General features: G+C 45.2%; 1 protein-coding gene across 18 annotated transcripts in view; it reads left to right on the top strand.

Moving 5' to 3' along the window:
* Positions 1-904: 904 nt before the first annotated feature.
* The window catches only part of RBFOX2 (RNA binding fox-1 homolog 2), a 283,206-nt gene continuing 264,804 nt past the window's right edge, over positions 905-19,306 (top strand). For 3 of the 18 annotated variants that reach the window (XM_036100167.2, XM_078076541.1, XM_078076555.1), the window contains exon 1: positions 927-1,225. In XM_036100167.2, coding sequence (XP_035956060.1) covers positions 1,040-1,225 — 186 coding nt within the window. In that variant the 5' untranslated portion in view covers positions 927-1,039. Of the gene's footprint in view, positions 1,226-19,306 lie in introns of all 18 variants that reach the window. The other 15 variants (XM_036100166.2, XM_078076548.1, XM_078076556.1 and 12 more) reach the window with 13 other exon arrangements.

The raw sequence follows: 19,306 nt of genomic DNA, 5'->3' as shown, positions 1-19,306 counted from the left end.
ATCAGGAATGCGATAATAATCATGATTAAAGTCTTTCAGAACTGGGGAGAGCCGTGCAGTGGTGGCTTCATTCCCGGACCTTCCAAGTCGAGGTCCCCTTCCTTCTGCGGGAAGGGGAGCAGGCAAAGAGCCCTCTTCCACAGAGCTCCTCTTTCCTCGGCTGGAACCAGCGCTGCCACCTGGGCGAACTCGGGTCACAGCTTCGCAAGACTAACCCTCCCCGGCCCTTGGACCGCTCAAGCCCCGCCCGCCCTGGGCTGTGGCCCCGCCCGCCCTGGGCTGTGGCCCCGCCCTTAAAGCGCAGACTCCGCCTCCTCCGCGCGGGCCGGCACTCCAGCAGCGCGGCGCCTCCAGGACAAGCCCTCGCCCGGGCCGGAGATTCCCGAACTCCCCCGATCTCTTCCCGGCCTCCCTCGGACGCCCGGAGCGGAGGAGGCGGAGATTGCCGAGGGGCGCTGGCCCCTCCCCCGCCGCCCCCGCCCCGCCACAGCCTCCCGCGCGGGCTGGAGTCCCAGATCCCGGTCCCTCCCTCCTCCTTTCTCTCCGCCCGCCTTCCCGGTGCTGCCACAGTGGCGGGTCGGAGGCTCCCGGCCAGTCAGCTCGTTCCGGCCCCGAGCCCCTCCTCCCCCCCAAACAAACAGCCCTCCCCACGCCTCGGGAGCCCGGACCGCCCCCTTCCTCCCTCGGCCCGGCGTGTGGCGAGGGACAGTGTGAAGGAGCGAGCGCGGGCCGGCGGGCGAGCTCCGTGAGTGCGAGAGGCGGGGCGCGCGGCGGGCCGGGCCGGGGTCGCGTGTGCGCGTGGGGGCGCGAGCGAGTGCCCGTCGCGACCCGCCGGCCGCCGCGAGCGAGCCGCCGGCGAGCGACGAGCGGCCACCGCCAGCCGCCGAGGGGCGCCGGGCCCGCGCGCGCGCACGCACGCACGCACGCGGGGGCGGGGGCAGGCGCGCGCCCGCCTGTCGCGACAGTCGGGGCCGAGGCCCAGGGGGAGGTGGCCTGTCGCGGGTCGCCCGGCTCCCGGAGGCGAGGGGGGCGCGGGCGGATGGCGGAAGGCGCCCAGCCGCAGCAGCCGCCTCAGCTCGGGCCCGGCGCCGCTGCCCGGGGGATGAAGCGGGAGTCGGAGCTGGAGCTGCCGGTGCCCGGAGGGGGAGGAGACGGAGCCGAGCCCGGCCTGAGCAAGCGGCCGCGCACCGAGGAGGCGGTGGCCGACGGCGGCGGCGGGATGCAGGTGACCGCGCGGGACGGCGCCCCGTTACGGCGGGGGTGCGGCGCGGGGGCCGCGAGGGCGGCGGGGGCCGGGAGGAGGAGGGCCTCTGGGGGTCCTGGCTTGGAGGTGGGAGGGGGCCGGTCGGGGCCTGGTTGGGAAGGTGGGGCGGGCTTCCCCGGCTTGGAGGCGAAGGGTGCAGGAGGAGCCCGGTGTGCCCAAGAGGGTCCCGATTCCTGAGGGGGCGGGGGTCCCGACGCGTGAATAGGTTTTGGGGGGGAAATCGAACATGTTTGAGGTGGATTCCATTTCTTCAGACCCTTCCTTAGTTCCTTGGGGTGGAGTGGAAGCCGGCAGATCCTGGGTCTGTTGCCCAGAGAGCTGCTGCACTGAGTCGAGGACTTGGGGGGGGGGGGTTAGTGGTGGGAAACCTCCCAAGAAGGAGTACCTTTCTGGCAGCTCTAGACACACGCGGGGATGGGGAAGGGGAGCGGCATTATAAAGGAGGGGAGTGAAAAGCGAGAAAACTCCTCGAGAGCCCAAAGGGGATGTGGCTTCGCTTGTGGGTTCAATCAGTTACACAAGGAGTGTGGGAAGTACCAGGAGTTCGGTAGTGGTGTGGGGACACCGTGGTGCTCGGTCTCATTAACTTTGTGGAGCATGCTAATGAGTCTGGAGAGAGACCCAGGACATGCCCCTCCTTACTTTGCCAGTTGCTTCTTACACGGCCGAGGATATCGACCCGCTCTTTAACGTCCTGGGGTATAAAAGACAATTTGTAGGGCTGTTGGGAGACTGGATTCTGAGTTGTGGACTCAAGGATAAGCTGGTTGATTTGGGTAGGGAAGGGGAAAGGTAGTGATGATGTCAGTTGGCTTTGTAGTTTGAAGAAGAGCTGAAACCTTCGGACCTTTTAGGATTTGGTCTCTGTTCAGAAAATAGTTGCTGTGAAATGGTGGAGCTCACATATCAGCAATTGTTAAGAGACCTGCCTAATTCTCTTAGAATCATAGAATGTTAGAGATGGAAGGGACCAGAGACATCATCTTTTCCAGGGGTTCTTCATCTGGATAGACCTGGAAGATTCTTTTTTTTTTTTTTTAATATTTTATTTATTTATTTGACAGAGTGAGATGCAGCGAGAGAGGGAACACAAGCAAGGGGAGTGGGAGAGGGAGAAGCAGGCTTCCCGCGGAGCAGGGGGCCTGACACAGGGCTCGATCCCAGGACCCTGGGATCATGACCTGAGCCGAAGGCAGACGCTTAACAACTGAGCCACCCAGGGGCCCCTAGACCTGGAAGATTCTTATGTTGAATAGTTTACATGCACTTTTTGCTGGTGGGGGGGAAGTCAGTAGTTTTTGTCTTTGTGGGTTTTTCTTTTTGTTTTGTTTTGTTTTTTGGAGGGGATTCAAGTCTCAAAATGTTTTAACCACCACCTTTTAGAGATGGGGGCTCAAAAGTCCAGAGAAGACTAGTGACTTGCCTAAGGCCACCCAGTTAGCTGGTAGCAAAACTAGAACTAGAAGCCTAGTCTTCTAATTCCTATTCCTGTGCTCTCTCCATTACACCACTCTTGGAAATCCCTGCAGTGCTAAAAGACTTCCTGTGCTCTGCTCCCAGCTTTTCAAGGCTCTGCCTGACTTCCTGTGTTAGAGACCAAGCTGTATTTAAGCGTGGCATATTTGCTGTGTGCTTATGGGTCTCCTTTGCAGAGGCCGCTCAGTTACTTGTGTTGATTTGGGTAAAGTGACCCTCTTGCTGTTTATTTTTGAATTCTTTTGTTTTGTTTGCCTGCTTTTGTTCTCCATCAGAACTCTTGTCAGGCAGAGGGATTGTGAGGAGTAAAAGCTCAGGGCCATGGAAAAAATATTGAGGAACATGGGGAGACTTGAGGTGATGTGGGTTAACATTGGCTGATCAGAAGAGGTAACTGGATGTGGGTGCTGGTGAGCACTGTCTGCTTGGTGTGTGTGTGTAAATCTGTGTATGTTTTTGTATTCATTCATTGTTTCTGTCAATCACGGTTAACAGACACCCCCCTCCCTCTCCTCTCCTTTCCTCCTGGGGCCCATTATTTGCTGGTTGCCTTCAAATTGGCTAAGGATAGTAGTATTTGGAAACAGAGCAGTGTATAGGGACTTTGGAGTATGCAGAGGAAGGAGTGCATGAGGCCCCTTGGGTACAAATGGGCAACTTAGAACTATCCCACAGAGAATCTTTTTCTCACTCTGTGTATTTGTGGATCTTTATTTATTTTTCAGGTTATGCATTCTCATTGCTGTAGTTCTGACACACCATGTCACACAGGTATTCAAATCATCATTGATCTAGCCCCGTGCCTTCAACTAGCTGTATGCTTCTGGGAAAATCCCTTCTTTTGGGGGCCTCTGTTTCCTTAGTTGTAAAATAAAGGGTTTGTACAGGATGATTTCTAAATCATCTTCTAAAAAATATATTGAGTTCCCTGACCTTAAGGTGCTTGGTGTTTCCAGTCTGGGTGGAGAGACAAAAATGGGTGAAAAATTAAAAAAAGAGCACGCACGTGTGTATGTGTGGTTTTGTGAGTGTGTGTAAGTTCCAGAGGAACAGCAGCAGAGATACCATGGGGTGGATGCATGTCACAAGTCATTGCATAATTTAGAGCCAAAGTATGCTGAGGATTTGTGCCAGTGGGTCCAGAAGAAGGAGATGGTCATTCCTGCTGAAATGGTCAAGGAAGGCTTAATGGGAAGGTTGAAATTTGAGGCAATATCTGAGTAAAGGAGAAGTAATATTCCTGAAAAGATGAAATTTAACACTGGGTGACTCACACTTCTAGTACTTTGCTATATTATTCTGATAATAATGGTAGGATATTTAATATTCATTTAACTAATGTTTATTGAGCAGCTGCTATGTGCCAGGCTCTGTTTTAGGGCCTAGGAGACATGGCAATAAACAAAGACTCTGCTCTCATGTAACTAATAATCTCATGGAAAGAGACAGTAAAGAAATCAACAACTGCTGTTAGGGGGTGGTAAGTACCAAGGAGAAAAATAAAGCAGGGAGAGGGATGGAGAGTGAAGATGGTTAGGAAAGGCCTTTCTGATGGGTTACCTTAGAATGAAGTGAAGGAGGGAATAGACCATTCAGATATCTGAGGGAAAGGGGTTCAGGTGGAGGAACTGTGGGTGCAGGGGCATTGAGAAAGAAGTGCACTTGATGTGTTTGAGGACAAGAGGCCAGTGGGGCTGGAGCAGAAGGAGCAGGGGAGAGGCAGTCTTAGGAGATGATGATGGCTGTGTAGAAATGCCTATAGGCCCTATGCAAATAGGCACTTAAAAAATCTGGAGTAGCCAACCTTTTTGGTATAAGCATTGGTCTTAAAGCACATGTTTTTTGTTTTTTTTTCTTATAGCTTAACACAAATGGAGTTTTTCTGAGGTCATAGCTCCTTCTAGGAAGCCTTCGCTGACAACTTCGTTCACACCAGTCAGACTCTCCTCTGGCCTCCTCTTATATTGATGCTTAATTATGCGTCAACTTGTGTTGTTCCTTGTTTTATTCTTGTTTCCCTAGTGAGACTGTAAGCTTCTAGAAGACGAACTATATTTTCTTTGTTCTATCCTTTGTAATACCTAACAGTTTTAGGTACATAGTAAATGCTCAATGCCTGTGAAGTTGAAATTTACTTTTCACAAATGATTAAGGGATGGAAAAAATCATGAAATTCGGGGGTGAGAGTTTGTTTATGAAATTCTTCAATCTTCTGTGTGTCAAAGGATTAACCTTTTTTACAGAAAGAAGTCCTTTACTGGGGTTAATTTCCCAAGGCTGCTTACTAAATGGAACTACAACTCGAAGCTGTAGATTCCAAAGCTGAACCCTGTTGAGTTACAGCCAGGAAGCTTTTGGAGTAAATCATTACTTCCCAAAGCAGGGCAGAGAGGACATGAGAGAGTCTGTGGTGCTTATGTTATAATCCTTTGGCTAAGAAGGAACCATGGGGGGGAGAGAGGAAGGATCGTGCCTTTCAAGGGCAGTATCCACACGCCTTATGTGGACAGAAGAGGGGTTAGCACAGCCCTGAAAACAGTATAGAAATAGAGAACCCTGAGCGGGGGAGGAGGGAAGAGACAGATTCAACCTGAAAATTGAAATATGATTTGAGAAATGTAGTTAGTTGTTAAAGAGGGTGCTGGGAATACTGTACTCTAACCTGGTGAAAAGTTAAATGAGTTACATCTATAGGTATGGGGGGTTCATTTCACTGTAGGCAAGTCTGATCTGTGTGAAACTTGGGCTTTATAAAAGATACTGGGAAGTGAATTCTTTTGGTCAGCTCTTCTAGTGAATATAAACAATTTGATGATCAAAAATTCAGTTTTTGTGTGATTTTCTAGGAACTTAGCTGCTGTATAAATAAGGGAAAGTGCACCTTAATTATTACTTCTAGCTTTCAGCAAAATTCTTTATGGCAGTGAAATGTTGGTATGTGATTATTATATGGCCAGCTAACTGCTTCTGACCATCGAGTCATAAATCCAGTTTAGTTAAGTGGGTTCAGCAGTTGTTATTCTGGTAGTAGGAAAGCTTTCTTTCTGGTCTTAGGGCAGAGGTTCCAGGTAGCCTGTGATTTCTATGTGTATGCTTCATTTCTTGTAATAGTTTATCTTCCCATTTGCTTGTTTCTTTCCCACTAGGTGGATATCTCTGTGGATTCTCGTTCAGGTGTTTGGTGCTGATGCTGAACATGGTGCTACCATTTGAGTAGAGCTATAAAAATAATGTGCTTTCCTTCCAAGTAATTTCATGAACGATGTCTCACAAAAATTATTGAATTTTTCATTTCTACTTGTCTTAGTCTCCTCGAGCACCATAACAAAATACCAAAGACTGGGTGGCTTAAACAACAGAAATTTATTTCTCACAATTCTGGAGGCTTGAAGTCCTAAGATCAAGGTGCTGGCAGATTTGGTGTCTGCTGAGGGGTTCTCTTCCTGGCTTCTCACATGGCCTTTTCTGGGTGTATGCTCCTGGATGGAGAGAGATCTCTCTCTTCCTCTTCTTGGAAGGGTACTAATCCCATCATGGGGGTCCCACCCTTATGACTTACACTAAACCTCATCACCTCCCAAAGGCCCCCCTTCCAAATACCATCACCCTGTGGGCTAGGGCTTCAACATATTAATTTTGTGGGGACACAGACATTCAGCCTATAATACTACCAGAGCTTTAAATATTGTAGATGGAGAAACTGAGGCACAGTCACCTTAAAAATTACTGATTTTTTTTCAAGCCTCACAAGGAAAGCCTGTGAATGTAACACTTGGAATGTCTTTGAGAAGGAGAAGGACAGACAGATCTGAATTCGAAGTAGGACTATTCTTTAGGGTGACTCATGAGACTAGCCCGAGTTGAATTTGTCTCCCAACTCCCTCTTCCATTTTCTAGCCACCTTGTCATGTTTTTCTCTCTCACACTGACATGTGAACACAACAGAAACTAACTAGAGATTTAACTTTCATTTTGGTATAAAACAGACTGGTGCAGACAGGCCTCAAGATTACAGGATTGGGGAGAAAGACACTCACTCCACTACTTCGTGTAAACAAGAATGTTACCAGCGCAGCTCCAGTTTGGCATCTCTCAGGTCGTCAGTTTGATGCCAGGCTTTCATAATTTGTAGAAACAGTAAAGACAGTCATTTTAGTGAATGGCTTTGCTTGAATTTTTGTTGATATGCATTTGTAGAGCATAGTAAACGCCTTTATTCTGGTGCCTATGTGCTCTCCCTCCCAAAGACCGAAGGGAAGAGTGTCAGGGACGATGGGAAGGAAATGGCAGTAATTGGATGAGTGGACAGATGGAGCAAGGGACAGCGAGTGCACTTGGTGTTTTAGGTGGCCCCTAGGAGTATTGGATTTCTTATTCTTCTCCCCTACAGCCCCGATACAAGCAGGCAGCTTACATGGCTAAGGTTTCATTATCTAATCCATCACAGATCAGCTTGAATAAACCCATTGGCTGGCACTGATCTAGTTAGGAGGGTAGTGCAAAGCTGCTTGAGCCAGGATTGGGGCAAATCGGATCAGAACTGCCATGTGAATCTTGGACATATTTCTGTAATTTGGGTGGGTAAAGTTGTTTGGGAAATCACTTGAGAGAGAGAGAGAGAGAGAATGAGCAATCAGCCATGAGTTTTTTCAGATGTTGTCATAGGGACTCTGAGGGGAAAGTGTATGGAAGATTTGATACATTTCTCTGGAGTATAGCCAGGTTGCTTTGATTATTTGAGTCTGAATATTTTTGGGTCACCAATGCTCAGTTGTAATCTTTTTAGTAGCATTTGGAGATCCCAGTTGTGATCACTTAATTATGACTGTTCTGAGTGAACCCTTGATCTGAGACTGTACGTTATGGGTCCCCTCTTAGTTTTTAAAGGGGAGATATTGTTGTTGTTACTATTATTACGGTCAACCTTAATGTATATAATTATGTTTGATATCCGTGTATACTTGAAGAATGGGGTAGTGAAAGAAACACTATTTAGATTTTCTCATTTTGGGTTTGATTCCTGGCTCTTCCACTTAGCCGATGAATAACCTTTGGTAGAATGTCAAACATCTGAGCTCCTGATTACACATCTGTGAACTGGGAGAATTAATACATACTCTAATGAGCTGCCCTAATGAGTAACTGAGATGATTTAAAGTGTCTATCATGGAGCCCAGGAGTAACTGTATTCCTTGCCTCCCTTATAACCTGCTGTACAGCACTCTGAGTTCCTGCTTACTGCTTGATCAGCATGGAGTGGTTAATGCGTTTCCGATTGATTAAGTGTCAGAGTTAGGGACTACTAGAGATGAGCAGTGTGTTGAACTGAATTTGCTCGGCATCTGGGTGGAGGAGGTGAATGGGCTTTCTAGTTAGAGGAGGAGGAGGAAGAGGAGAGGTTTACTTCTTTGCTAAGCACTAAAAGAGCTAGTGAGTTATCACAATGCCTGCATTGAGCATGTGGACTTTTCATGGAAGCTGTGGGATCTCCACTGGGAGTGGGTGTGACAGATGCACTGGCCGTTCGGGTGGTACCCAGGATGCAGGAGTGGTGAAAATGTCGGTTGTGTTTCAAATGTTACAAGGTTTGCTAGTTAAATATATTACATCAAATAGATGGCACTTTTTGCTCTCATTCTGGTTTGTGGAAATTGAGCTGGGATGCCTTTGTCTCTTGTGGTCCCTCTCCAGTCTTCAAACCTCCCTGCAGACTACGAAGAGTCACCTACCTAAAAGAGTTTAATTTTTAAAAACACTTGATAGTTTGTCTTTGACTTCCAGATAAAGTCCATTCTCTTGCTTGGCCTCCTTCTGGCCTGACTTCAGCCTGTCTTTGTAGCCTCATCAAATTTTCTGCAGTCCACCTCTTAGTCCGTGGTACGGAGCTTCTAGTTTCCTGAGCATGCTGTGCCATGCGGGCTCATTCATACCTTTGTGCTTTTGTTTCTGTTTTTTTCTACCCGAAATTCCTGCCTCAGCATCTCTCTCTCTCTCACCTGTAAGGCTCAATCTTTAAGAATCATTTGGGGTACTGACTCCTCCTGGATGCCTTTTGTGTCTGCTCCCGTCCCTCCCACATCCTGCCGGTTTCTAAAACAGGGTGTCCATAGCTCTGTTTTAGCACATTTTGCTTTACCATTTGTTCAGATGTCTGCCCCTCCACCCCTACCCAGACTGTGAGATCGAGGGATCCTTTGGGATCCCTAGGATTTAGCACTGTGCCTGCGCCCCAGTAGTCAAGAAACTATGATTCTTGTTGAATTGAACTTTGTCTTTCTGCTCCTCAGTAGGGCCTGCAGATGGCTTTAATTGTTTCTCCAGATTTTCCCTGGGGGGTCTGGCTCTTGGTCTGCTTTCCAGCTCATGTGAAGACTGGGTGTTGTGGGATTTGTGAATGGTACCTGATCTTTCCATTGATATCAGGGTTAAAGGTGAGAAAAGGGTCTTTAAAAACAGAAGCGGGGGTGGAATTTAACTGCTGAATGTGTTGGGTGGGCATGGCAACCTAATGTTTAGTTTCCTGTGCTCAGATATTAATTGAGTGCACGTGTGTATGTGTAAAAAGCGCCTTTGTGATGGTGTGGTTAAGGAAAAGAGAGGAACCACACAAGTAAGGGGCAATTAGAGCTAACCTGTTCCAGTTCATTGGAGCAGTCTGTTGATCTGTCTTTTACAGTGCTGCTGAGAGATTCTGGAGTGTTGCAGTTCGGAGATATTACCACCATTTGGGACTAAGCCCATTTGATCAACTGTGGACCTTAACCTTTCCCTTCTCAACCAATGAATTTCATAAGCTATTATAGCTTCTTTTGTGGGTACAGGAAAAATACCAACTGAGACACCTCACAAAATGCATGTTGTTTTCCAGATCACTCATTGGATGTGCTTGAAAATGAGGAAACTTGATAGAGTTCTTTTACACCGCAACCGTGGAAATAGATTCATAGATGTATTTTACAGAAATTCTCTCCCCTGTCCCTTGTTCTCCCGCCTCCTTCCCGCTCAGCTTCTGATTTGTGCTGCTATATAATCCTCGCCTGTTCTCTAACCTCAAGATTTCCCTGACTACTTTAGTTGGGGCCCCTTTACAGGCAACCAGGTATACTTTGTAATGCTTCTGGCTTTTCGGATTCTGAATGAATAAAGCAGGTTCTAAGAAGGGAATGAGCGCGAGAGCAGCCAGTAAATACCACTTCCTTCTGACGTGTCCTGCACGTACGTGGCATCTAGAAATTTCAGCTGAGGATATGGGACACATGATAAATACTGCTTATGAAGTAGATGACAATTTTGAATTGCTAAATGATAATAGTTGAGTAACTGCTTAGAAACCCATTTTCCCAAGGGTGGAAACAGCCTTTGAAGTTTAGACTTCCCGTAATACTTGGGTGTGTTCAACCATAATACTTGGGTTTTTAGGGACCTAAGTCCTCAGATAATACCTTGGTATGTGGGATTTTTTCCCATGTGAAGGCTGGTTCCTTGGTTTCTCCTTTGCTGAGGAAAAGAGATTTTGCACCAAGTATTGGATATTTTATTCCAGGCACATGTGGTTTCTGAGGAAGCATACTGTTCATTTTTCTTTTTGGCTGAATCGATTTTGTCATATCCTAATCGTAAATATCACAGCAAGGCATGATTTATCATGAAGGATGGGCAGGGTTGCTGTGGGACTCTCAGCGATGGGGTTTTGCATGGGCGGGGCCAGAAACTGTCCTAGTGGAACTAGAGGCAGTGCAGACCTGGTTGGGGGCACTCTGGGGTTTGAGTGTGGGCTCCAGCTACTGCTTGAGTTGGAACACTTTGGGAACAGAGGATCATGGGAAGTTCTTCCATTTGCCTTATTTTGAGCAGCTTTTTCCTCTGCACATTGGCAGCTGTTTGGAGGAGGGGCGTTAATTGCTGTCAGCCAGAATGATTTCCCAAAACAGACCTATATGGATTTCATTTAGGGACTTATTTCAGGGGTATGTGGTTTGTCCTGAGTCAGGAGGACTTTGGTTCCATTTTCCTGGAAGTTGGTGGGCTTCCATGAGCCTGCTCTATTTATCTTGGACTGTTAGGCAAGTAGAAAAGCAGCTGCCTAGTTAGCCCTTGTTGCGTGGAGCTTAGTTTCGTAGGTCATCCTCTCTGGGGGAGTTTTATACAGTTACATTTACAGCCTTAAGTTTTCTTTTCCTTTTTTTTTCCTTCTGCAGTTCAGTACGCCACAAAAATTCTGAGGAGGGTGGGTGGGTCATAATTTTGGGCTAAAAAAATAATTTTGGGTAAAAAGCAGGAATTGTTTAGCTTCCTCTCCTCTTTTCTTACTCCCCCCCATCCTGTGCAAACGAGTCTGCAAATGAGGTCGCTTATCCCCTATTCAGACTGTCTTGTCCCCTAATGTGCTGAATATGTGGCTTTGACAGCTTTCACCTGCTCTTTCTTGGTTTCCAGGGGATGGGATTGTAGGATTGTGCGATTTCAAAGCAAAACCTGGCAAAATTGGAAGACGTTTTGTGGTGGCTCCCAGCATCCACAAAGCTTAACTCATTGGTTTGCACCTCATACAAACTTGCAGGAACACTGTCCCTGTCAATAGCTGGCACAATGGGTTGGAGGACTTTGTTGGAACTTCAGGAAGTCCCCACAATGGCTGCCTCTCATGGTGGGAGTTTTGGCAAGGCTTACGGGAGTTGGTAGGGCTTGTTTTGAAAGCACGCGTCTGGTCTTCCTGCTGTGTCTCTGTGAGAGAGGCAGGGGCAGACTTGTTCGAAGAACAGGGAGAGGTGCTACGTGGCTGTCACTGATGCAGGGCCATTTGATATATGTCGGCCCTGCCATCCTGACCTGCTTGGTTTACTGTGTGTTCTGTGTGTTGTGTTCCTACTTGAAGCCATAGTCTGACTCGTGACTTTGAATAAGCTGATTTGGCTAATTTGGTATCATCTCAGACTTTGAAGTGATGCTGGTCATATTTAAAAGGTCCGTGTGGGGGCTTAGAAGTTACTGTTTCTGTTGGCAGCCCCCTCCCCATCCCCAGCTGCTGCTCATATGCATTATAGACACATTTTTTTGGTCTCTCTACTTGGTGTTACAGTTCTCTAGCTGCTTGTTGTGATTCCAAATAGATCTTTTTGCTGCACCATTTTGGCTTTGATCTGGCTGTGTTTTACAGTGTTGGAAATCAATTGGTTAATTTTGGCGTTTTGTATATATATAGCAGAAGTCTTTCAGAAAGGTGCTTATCACGGACCATTAGTGATTTTTGTCAGCTGTGTAAAAATGCTGTGATTAACAGATACCCATGTATCTGTGTGTATGTGCAGTTTTCCTTTATGCTTACTTTGCATTTCTGTTTCTAGGAGTAGTTTGGAGTAAGTGTTATCCTTTGCTTTTTAATCCTGGGAAGCCTGTTTCAGGAAACCTTGTGTTTGATTTTCTTGGGCTTTTGTGGGAATCATTTACCCTTACTGGATTTGAGCTTCACTATGAATTGTTTTTTTTCAGTGTTAGTTTTAGGCAAATAGTAAATACTTGTTTGGTTTAATAGTATCCCAGAGTTTGAAGAAACCTAAACAATTTGTCAGCCATACTTCAGTTAAAAAAAAAGTATCAATTCCGATACAAGAGAAGAGCCTGACTGGCCCAGCATCCTGTTTTAGGCGAGGAAATTGTGTAATTCAGAGTGTCCCAAACTGTTTTCCATCGATTGCTCTTTGAGAAATGGGAATAGGTGTCATTCTGCTGAGAAAAGAAAAATCAAATAACTTTGGAATAAAGTTAAACAAAATTTGAACTATCACATTTTACTTTTCATAAGCAGATGCAACTCTGAATTTATAAAAATGTATTTAGTGAAGCGTCTGGTTCCCCAAGTGCTCCGTACCCCTTCACTAAACAACTAACCCCCATTGTTTATTTCTTGTGTTATCCTCTCCTTTTTTTCCACACAGACCCTAGCAAACTCTCTGCATGCCTTTGCACACTGCTATTTTCAATGACTATATCAGAAGTTAATTTTTATTTTTTAAGATTTTTAAAAAAGTTATTTTTATTTTTATTTTTTTAAGATTTTTTTATTTTTAAGTAATCTCTACACCCAACGTGGGGCTCCTTGAACTCACAACCTTGAGATCAACAGTTGCATGCCGTACTGACAGAGCCAGCCAGGCATCCCAAGGTTATTATTATTTTTTAATGTAACAAGGTCTACTAATGTTTTCAGGAATGGGTTCTGGTGTGTGTGTGTGTGTGTGTGTGTGTGTGGCACCCTGGCTTAGAAAAGTTTTTCCCACTCCAAGATTATAAAAAATAGAATGGGCTTCCAGACAGAGCTGAGTTGGAGCCTTAGCTTTTCCATATCACAGTTGTATGATCTTGGCTAAGTTATTTAACCTTTCTAAGCCTCAGCTTCTTCCCTTGTAAAATATATAGTGTAAGAATTAAAAGAGATGATGGGCGCCTGGGTGGCTCAGATGGTTAAGCGTCTGCCTTCGGCTCAGGTCATGATCTCAGGGTCCTGGGATCGAGTCCCACATCGGGCTCCCTGCTCCTTGGGAGCCTGCTTCTCCCTCTGCTTCTCTCTCTCTGTCTCTAATGAATAAATAAATAAAATCTTTAAAAAAAAAAAAAAAAAGAATTAAAAGAGATGATGTATATAATGTGCTTATTCAGGGCCTGACACATAATAGGTGTTCAATATGTAATAGCTATTTTTTATTATAATTACCAAGCCTTATTTTCATGTACCCCGATCGTTTTTTTTCTTAAAGATTTATTTTTTTTTAGAGAGAGAGAGAGAGAGCATGGCGGGGAAAGGGGTGGAGGGAGAAGGAGAGAGAGAATCTTAAGCAGACTCCCCACTGAACGTGGAGCTGGACATGGGGCTCAATCCCAGTATCCTGAGATTATGATCTGAGCCGAAATGAAGAGTCAGATGCTTGACCCACTGAGCCATCCAGGCTCCCCTTGGCTTCTTTAAAGGCAGGAACAGTCTCTTAGTCTTTGTATCCTTGGCTTCTCCGTAGTGTCAGAGAGATATTATAATAAGAACACAGTAAATGTTTGTTGAAAAAAAATAAATCAGTCATTATAGGATCTATTTGTAAAAATCTCTTTAATAATTTTTGTTGCTTTTTCTGTAATCACCATCTTTGGATTTGAAGCTTGGTGACTAAAATTGCACATAATGTACAACAATTTATGTTATGTTTTATAGTTTATGAAATGCTTTGATATAGGTTCCTGTTTATTCCCTAAAACAACCCCAAAAGATAGGTGATTCTTTTTCCTATTTTTCAGATGGTAAAGATATACTTCTTTAAGCCTCATGACTAGGAAGTGGCAAAACTGATGCTTCTACCAGATTTTGTGGCTCTTTATTCAGTGCCTTTTCCTTTGGGCCTTGTGCTCCTTAGACCACAGGGTATGATTGAGAAAGAATGAATAGTGAACATGAACTTCATTGTCTTCACGTGACGTATATTTAATATTGAAAACATTTTGTCTGTTACCTGACAGTTGATTCATGTAGAAGTCACAGATCCCGTTTCTTCAATAATTTGGATCTAGCCAGTGGGTTTCGTTTTTTTCGATTTTACTATTTATTTATGACAAATATTCCACATCCATGGTCCTTTCCAGTCAGAAATTCTCTGAAGCGATGCTGTCGGCTTTGGCCAGTTGGAGGATGGAGTCATCTGACTCACCCATCCTGCTAATGGCCCCACAGATAGCCTAGGTTTTAAACTGGCAGTTGAACCTACTTGTGACCTTGTCAGCCTCGGCCACATTCATCTGGATGGACGTGTGGTCCTTGGTGCCGGTGGTGCGTTTGCCGGCTGAGCATTTCCGAGGCACGGGACTGACAGGTCCAGGAACTGGCTGGCATCGGTCTGAGTGCCGAAGGCGCACCTGCTGCTGCCACCACGAGCACAGAAAGTATCCAGGGTTTTGAATAGGGATTTTGCTAAAATTTCGTGTGTACTTGTAAGTGCCGAGCATTGTATTAGAGGCTTCATGGGTTTATCTCACTTTCCTGTAGTTCATATTTGGGGGAGGTTCAATGGGATGATTAGTTGCTGTATGTATGGTAATTTGTTATTGTTGTTTGCTTGTTTTTTGTATCAGAGTTATCCCATCTCTAATTTTATTATTGATCAGATAATAGATCAGCAATAAATAAATCACTGGATTGATAATGGTGGGTAGTATGAAATGAGAGCCGAAGGCATCTAGAAGTTATCTGACCAGCTCCCTGCTTCAATCAGGTAAGGGAGATGATGTGCTCATTTCAGTTATTTCAGGCTCAGAGAGCGTGTATGATAGCAAGCAGTAAGCTCAAACTTTTGGCTTTAGGTCTAAGTAGAATCTTTCATTTCTTAGTCTTTCTTACTATTCTGGTGTGGTTTCTCTGAGGGTTCCTTACATGGAGTGTCCCCCTCCCCGCCCCCCCCCGCCTTGTCATTTATTTTTTAAGCATATAATATATTCACGTGGTGAATGATTCAAAATACGCAAAAAAGTAAAAAGTCTCTGCCTTCTCCCAACTACCTAGTTTTCTCCTTGGAGGTAACCAGTATGGTTAGTTGTCTGGGTATCCTTCCGGAGGTAGTACCTACATAGTAGTTTCTCTAATCCCTTTTAGAAACTCAGATGGTGGTATTAATATGCATACTATTTGTACTTTGCTTTGCTTTTCTCAATATTTGGAGATCAGAGCAATTTGTAGATTTTGTTTTGTTTTGTTAGGTTTCTGGAATTAGGATTACTCTGTCCTGGGCTACTGAGATTACTATGTCTAAATGTCTCTGGTAAGGATGACCCTGATTAGTACAGGACCTCATAAAGTGGGAGTCTGCATTTCATGGAATCACAGGGTTGGAGATCTAATCTTCTTTCTTTTTAATGTTTCAGGTTTTTATTTTCAGAGACCTAAATTCTGCATCTCTATTCTTTCATGTGAATACCGTACAAATATCTGACTGATGATACCTTTAAAGATGTTTGGGCAAAAGATAGGCATCCTCAGCTCTCCACCTGTCCCAGTCTGCTGCTCCTGATCCTGTCTTTTTACTAGAAGGGCCCTTTTTGGGTTAGATACCCTATTTGTCATTGAGTTAGTAATGATACTCAGGATCTGCCTTGAGTCATTGCACATAGAATCTAACTGCAGTGTGATTTTATTCAGTATGACATCTTCTATACCAGACATATCCAGAATGTCCAGTTTTATCCTGATTGAATGTCACTGCTATCAGGAGGCTGTTCAGTGAACCAAGTTTGGTGTTGAATTGTGAGAAAGGAAGGTTTAGTTCCTAGTAGGTGTTTGTGTCTCAGCAGCCATAATTGCTGTTGGTTTCATTTAACCCCTGTGTTTGTGGACAGTCCAGGACTGAGGGAATGCTTATCATCCTTGGGATATGACCACTCTGCCACGGAGACCTGATGGGGAGTAAATAGATATGGTTCAACAGACACAGAACATTTTTCTTTTGTTTACTAGACAGTGGATTCTGATTCAGACATAGCATTAAGGATTGCATGCTTAGGCTTGACTCTAGCTCTGTTAACCTTTAGAGATTTCTGCATTTATTTTATTTTTTTTAAAGATTTGATTTATTTGAGAGAGAGAGAGACAGCATGAGCAGGGGGTATGGGAGAGGGAGAAGCAGACTCCCTGCTGAGCAGGGAGCCTGATGTGGGGCTCTTTCCCAGGGATCATGACCTGAGCCAAAGGCAGACGCTTAACCTAAGCCTGAGCCACCCAGGTGACCTTAGAGATTTCTGCATTTATTTATTTATTTTTTTGAAGATTTTATTTATTTATTTGACAGAGAGAGACACAGTGAGAGAGGGAACACAAGCAGGGGGAGTGGGAGAGGGAGAAGCAGGCTTCCCGTGGAGCAGGGAACCCGATGTGGGGCTCGATCCCAGGACCCTGGAATCATGACCTGAGCCGAAGGCAGATGCTTAACGACTGAGCCACCCAGGCACCCCTGAGATTTCTGCGTTTAAAGATCTGAAGTAAAACTGTGCTTTTCAGAGTTAGCTTCTGCAGTGGACCTTTGTCTCCACAAGGATATTAGAGAGGAGGTAGCATTCCAGCTGTTTGGAGAATGAGGCCAGTGGGGATGTGTCTTGCACTCTAGATGGGTGCTGACCTCCATTATATGGAGATGCTAATCTCACCAAACAGTCCTTATGGTCCCAAGGCTTTGCTGTGAGTGAATGAGGCCTGCTGAGTCTCTGGCCCCACACAGTGAATGGAAGCAGGCGGGGCACCAGATGCTCTGTTGTTTCCTCTATTGCTTCTTCCTTCATACCTGGTGTAAGGTTTCCAGGCATTTGTGCAACCCGATAGCAGAAAGCGCCTGTCTTAGCAGTCGAGAGATGGGTTGGCAAGTGGCTCAAGTTACTCCATGTTCCTGATAAGAGCCACTGATCTATGTTGGTGGCTGCTGGGGGTAGGGTGGGGGGTGGGAGCTTTACTGTCAGTGCCCTACCCAGCAGGAATGGTGGTGTGGGTCTCTCTGGTGTTTCTGGACTCCCAAGAATATACCCAAGGCAGCCTTAGAGGTTTGGCCAGCATCTCTAGGCAAGGAGCACAATTTGAGAAGCAGATCTTGCCTTAGAGGAGATGGGTCTTAGGAAATGGTGACACACAGGAGCAGAAGGAGGACCAACGTTGAAAATATGAAGTACAAGCCCAAGGAATAGAAATGATATTTTATTATTCAATCTTTTAACTTAAAACCCAGTTAAAGATTTTATTGAGTCTGGTAGTGTCAGGCACAGTGATGACTAAGACTTGAATTTGCAGTGGGGAAGTAGGTGTGTACACAGATAATTTTCATGCCATGTGATAATTGTTCTGATAGAGGTATACACTGAGTATATGTCAAAGCCTAGTACTTTGGGAACATATACTCTGAGTACAACTCTATCAGAGCAGTTATCATACTGTATTTAAAATACTGGATTAAAAGCCATTCTGGTATCAGACTGCTTAGATTCAAATTGTCTCTATACCTACTTATCTGTGTGTCCTTTGGACAAGTTACCTACCTCCTCTGTGCTTCAGTTGTTCATTTGTAAAATGGGGAAAATAGTTTCTACCTGGCAAAGTTGTTTTGAGTATTAAATTAGTGTATACAGTAAAATGTGTTTGGAGGAGTGCCTGGTCCATGGTGAACACTGTACGTGTTACCTGCTTAGGGCACCAGAGACGATGGCAAACACATGCTGACCAGTGGCAGTGCAGAGCTCAGTATTTATTTTATTGCCTGAAAGATTTTTAGCACTAACTATGCCAGGTACTGTAGAAACAAATGAATGAAATATTAACCAACTATGTGTGTACAATACACGATGAGAGTCAATTTTTTGGAAAGTTGTGTAAAAATATATTAATGTGAGAAGCTTCGGGATACCATGGCAATTTCCAAGAAGGAATCTTACTGTTCCTTTGGGAGTTGCATTGGTGGCCCTTCTGATTTCTTGAAATTTTGAAGATAGGCTGTGTATCTTTAAGGTAGGACAGTACTTTATTTTATTTTATTTTTTTTTAAAGATTTTATTTATTTATTTGACAGAGAGAGACACAGCGAGAGAGGGAACACAAGCAGGGGGAGAAGGAGGGGAGAAGCAGGCTTCCCCGCGGAGCAGGGAGCCCAATGTGGGGCTCGATCCCAGGACCCTGGGATCACGACCTGAGCCGAAGGCAGACGCTTAACGACTGAGCCACCCAGGCGCCCCGACAGTACTTTATTTTTGGCAAATATTTCTTGCTTTTTAAAAACCCCCAGGAGAAACCGTTTTAGATCAGAATCCATCCATCCATCCATCCATCCATCCTTTCTTACCTCCCCCCCCCCTTCTAAAAGGGAAACACTGCTGATATTTAAATCATTTTCATTATTCCTTATATTAAAGGTAAACCTCGGGGCGCCTGGGTGGCTCAGTTGGTTAAACATCTGTCTTCGGCTCAGGTCATGATCTCAGGATCCTGGGATCGAGCCCTGCGTCAGACTCCCATGTTCAGGGGAGAGTCTGCCTCTCCCTCTCCCTTTTCCTCTGCCCTTCTCCCCGCTCGTGATCTCTCTCTCTCAAATAAATAAAATCTTTAAAAAAAAAAAAAAAGGTAAACCTCCCATTGTGCAAAAGCCCCTACTCTTTTTTTTCTAATTTAAAGTAATCTCTGCCCAACATGGGGTTCGAACTCACCACCCTGAAATCAAGAGTCACAGACTCCACCTCCTTAGCCAGGCAGGTGCCCCAAAAGTCCCTGCTCTTTTGCTTGGTCATTCATTCATGCATTTAGCAACATTTGAATGTGTACAATGTGCTAGATCGTGGGGTTACAGAGTTAAAGGAGTGTTATAGTGGAACCTGTGAAGTTTATCATGGGAGGTTTCTGGAACAACTATACATTGGAATAAGAATTTGATAACACAATATATTGCTAAGTGTGTAGGTAGAGAAATAGCTACTCATGTTGCTGGTGGGGTGAAAAGCCACATACTCTCCATGAAAAGCTGTTTAGCAATATCTGCTAAAACGTAAAATGCATGTATTCTTTGAGTC

Source organism: Halichoerus grypus, chromosome 6 (assembly GCF_964656455.1).
Source record: "Halichoerus grypus chromosome 6, mHalGry1.hap1.1, whole genome shotgun sequence".
NCBI lineage: Eukaryota > Metazoa > Chordata > Mammalia > Carnivora > Phocidae > Halichoerus > Halichoerus grypus.
Note: the sequence above shows the minus strand (reverse complement) of the source record. Positions and strands in the feature narration are given on the sequence as shown.